The 1,551-nt window shown below is 41.1% G+C and overlaps 1 protein-coding gene across 1 annotated transcript; it reads right to left on the bottom strand.

The window, feature by feature from the left end:
• Positions 1 to 1,511, bottom strand: Tco025E_06711 (BRCT domain-containing protein; the record flags this gene model as incomplete). The annotated part of the gene is made up of 1 exon (XM_029373583.1): positions 1 to 1,511. A coding segment is annotated over one exon (1,511 nt), but the record flags the coding sequence as incomplete, so codon positions are not given.
• Positions 1,512 to 1,551: the final 40 nt, after the last annotated feature.

Here is a 1,551-nt window from a genome sequence, read left to right as displayed (position 1 = left end):
TCACACAGTGTGTGATTCATTTCATCCTTTTCCTTCAAAAAGGACTCTTTCAAATCCACCTCTTCACGCATCATCCGAAGTTGTCCATCGTTCTCCTGTAGCCAATTTGCCAAATGAGAAGCGTAATAGAAGAGCAATGTCGACCATTCATTGTTTTTAGATACTTCCAGAATTAGCCGAGCTTGAAGCTCTGCATGCTCCAGAACCTCTCTTTCTGTGCATGACAAGCGTTCAAGCAAAGTTGTATTTTCCTTCAAAAGTTTTTGTAAACGATCATCGCGATCAGCTCTAATATTTTTATTTTCGTCAGTCAACAGAGTAATTTTGGCATTTGTCTCCCTTTGGCATCTCTCTTCACTTAGTCTAAGCTCGTTGTATTCCAGAAGCAATGAAGAATAGCAGTCCTTTACTGCTTTAAACTCAGTGTTTAGATCCTCGTTAAGTGATTTATAACGTTCAATTTGAGCGGTAGAGTTATCAAGCTCCTTTCTTAAAAAATCAACAATTTGCTTTTGACTGATCTGCGAATCTTGAAGTTCTGTTATATCTTGTTCTAATAAACGCACATGTTGAGACAAATTGCTGGTTGTTTTATCATAGTCCTGACGCAGGGCTGACAATTCAGCGGACGTTTTCTCAACTTCGGTCTCAAGAAGAGATTTCTCCTTGCGCAAAAGATTTATCCCCGCCTCAAGGTTTTGGTGTTTCCTTTGTAATAGGGAGTTGCCATGAATATTTTCCTTTGCCTCAGCTAAAAGGGCATTCAAATAGAAGTTTCCCCATTGGAAAACGATTTCCTCCCTAGCATGAAATTCCTCTTCATCAAGCGACTGTATCAACAAAAGTTGCTGCAGTCTCCGTTCACAGTCAGTTACCTCATTCTGAAGACGTCCTATAAAGTTCTTTGCCTCAAACCGAGCCTCTTCTAAACTGCGTTTTTCTTCTCGAAGCTCAGCCACAACTTCTATCAGCACATCCTTTTCTTGCATCAAAGCCCTCATCTCTTCTGTGGCCTGTTTCATTTCTAAATCCATCTTGCTTACAAGAGTTTCGTAATGAATATTCTGCTGGGACGCAGAAGAAAAATCCTTCTCCATTCTCGCCAACTTCGCGGCATAATCTTGAGAGGCCTTTTTTAGTTGATTTAACTCCTCCGCCTGTACGTGATTTGTCTCATGTGCATCTTGCAAGCGACGTTGAAGATCGTCATTGCTACTCTTTGTAATAAGCAGTTCATTTCTTACAACCACAACTTGCGCCACCGACTCATCTAGTTTTGTCTGCAGTTCACTCGACTTCGCAACCCATTGGGCGACGACATCGTGAGCCTCTTTTTGTAATGCCTCTACATCGCATTCAATTGTTTCTTTTTGTTCTACTACCTCACTAAGGTGGTGCTTGCACAGAGACAGCTCTCTTTCTAACTGAGCAATACGTTCCTTCATGGCATCCGTAATGCGGTCTTGTTTAGAAGTCATCTGACCTATACCCCCCACTTTAATCAACGCCATAAGAAAGCAACAAAAAATCAAAACAAAAAAAAGCAAACGT

The sequence above is a fragment of the Trypanosoma conorhini genome (assembly GCF_003719485.1).
Source record: "Trypanosoma conorhini strain 025E chromosome Unknown Tco_14.4_contig_00468, whole genome shotgun sequence".
Lineage (NCBI taxonomy): Eukaryota > Euglenozoa > Kinetoplastea > Trypanosomatida > Trypanosomatidae > Trypanosoma > Trypanosoma conorhini.
This window is presented reverse-complemented; position numbering and strand designations above follow the sequence as displayed.